Source organism: Oryzias melastigma, linkage group LG16 (genome assembly GCF_002922805.2).
Source record: "Oryzias melastigma strain HK-1 linkage group LG16, ASM292280v2, whole genome shotgun sequence".
Taxonomy (NCBI): Eukaryota; Metazoa; Chordata; class Actinopteri; order Beloniformes; family Adrianichthyidae; genus Oryzias; species Oryzias melastigma.
This window is the reverse complement of record NC_050527.1, coordinates 4,985,544-4,987,137: the sequence shown is the minus strand read 5'-3', so window position 1 is coordinate 4,987,137 and position 1,594 is coordinate 4,985,544. Positions and strand designations below refer to the sequence as shown.

The following is a 1,594-nucleotide window of genomic DNA, read 5'->3' as shown; positions in this document are numbered from 1 at the left end:
CCCCCCCTTTTTCTAAATTTCTCTTAAATCAAACCTTCTCTTACTCTGAACTGATTGCATGACTGAATGAAAGATGATTCTTATCAAACTAAAATAAACTAAATGTATGAATTCAGTGATGTTTTTACCTTGTTGAACATAGAGTTCATGTTCAGCTGTTGATTGTTTCTCAGTGACAGTATTCTTTGCTTCACAAGTGTAGGTTCCACTGTCAGAACTTTGTGCCTTTTCTTTGAGGAACTCAGCAGAACTTCCAATGATCTCTGATCCATTCAGTCTCCAGGTGAATGTAGCAGATGGAGTGGACTCAGCAGAACAGATCAACTTGATCTGATCGTTTTCATTTATCAGGTCTTTACCTTCAATCTGAACATTTTCTGGTCCATCTGAAAAACACATTTTGTGGTGAAATTGTCAAAACAAACATAAAAAAATGTATTCATGTGTCTTTTGTAGATTTGTTAAGAAAGAAACTTTATTTAAAAATATATTTAAATTGTAAGTGAGATTTACACAGACACAGCTCCAGAAAGCAACCAGACTAAAAACATTAGCTGGTAGCTCCTCCTACATGCAGCCATGTGTCAAGCTGGAACACATTTTCAAAAAAAACGGCATGCATTAAATTTGATGCGTGGAAAAAAAAAGAGGTGCGGGCCACTTGCATTCATTTTGAACTTAGCATATCTTTCCTGGTCCAGAGTTGGAGTTCTTTTTACATGTGGAAGATTTACATTAGATGTTCATTGAGTTAAAATTTTTGGCGCTACAATTAGTGTTATATTATTTTTGCCTTCTTAAGTTGGCTACAACATTTTCTGCATTAAACAAAAAGAAATTGTAATTTTAGAAAAACACAAGTCATCCTAAAAATAATTGTTTAAACTTACGTAGAACAGAGATCGATAAAGATGGAGACATTTCACTTGTCAGAGTTCTGCTGTTGAAGGCCTGACAGCTGTAATCTCCTCTCTGACTGAACTGTATGTTCCTCAGTGTGAGTTCTGGTCCAGAATCAGGAAGTTTAGTCCCATTCACAAACCATGTAAACTGGGCAGAAGGTCTAGAATCAGCCGAGCAGCTCAGACTGATGTCTGACCCTTCTTCATAGAACTCTTGTGATGGAGATGCTGACATTTTGGTATTTTCTGGACCATCTGGGGGAACAAAGAAAAACAAAGCAAAATAAAATAATAAAAAAAGAAGATGATTGATTTCATGATTTCTTATTACTGTAAACTTTTTTGATAAAAACATTTTGGCTTAAAATCTTACTGAACACTTTACATACATTACTAATACTTTGTAAAGTCACAAACTAAAATCATAAACTTCACTATGTTTTTAAAGAAAATAAACCCTCTTCTGCATGGACATCATATGACAAACTGAGGATGAAGGTGAAGAACTCACAGCTGACTAAGATGTTGACTGGATCACTGATGCCTTCACTGACATGATTAAACACTCGACACCTGTATGATTGTTCATCATAGCGAGTCACATGGACTACAGTCAGAGTGGAGCCTCCATCAGTGATCTGAACTCTGTCACTGGATGTAACCTCAGAGCTGCTGTTCATCCAGATGAAGGA

General features: G+C 36.1%; 1 protein-coding gene across 1 annotated transcript in view; it reads right to left on the bottom strand.

Moving 5' to 3' along the window:
- The window catches only part of LOC118599813 (carcinoembryonic antigen-related cell adhesion molecule 1-like), a 3,804-nt gene extending 2,217 nt beyond the window's left edge, over positions 1-1,587 (bottom strand). Inside the window, exons 1-3 of the mRNA XM_036215897.1 lie at positions 1,414-1,587; positions 891-1,157; positions 129-386 (exon numbers count right to left, since the gene is read on the bottom strand). Of these exons, the coding sequence (XP_036071790.1) occupies positions 129-386; positions 891-1,157; positions 1,414-1,582 (694 nt within the window). The 5' untranslated portion in view covers positions 1,583-1,587. The remainder of the gene's footprint in view (positions 1-128; positions 387-890; positions 1,158-1,413) is intronic.
- Between the last annotated feature and the right edge of the window lie 7 nt (positions 1,588-1,594).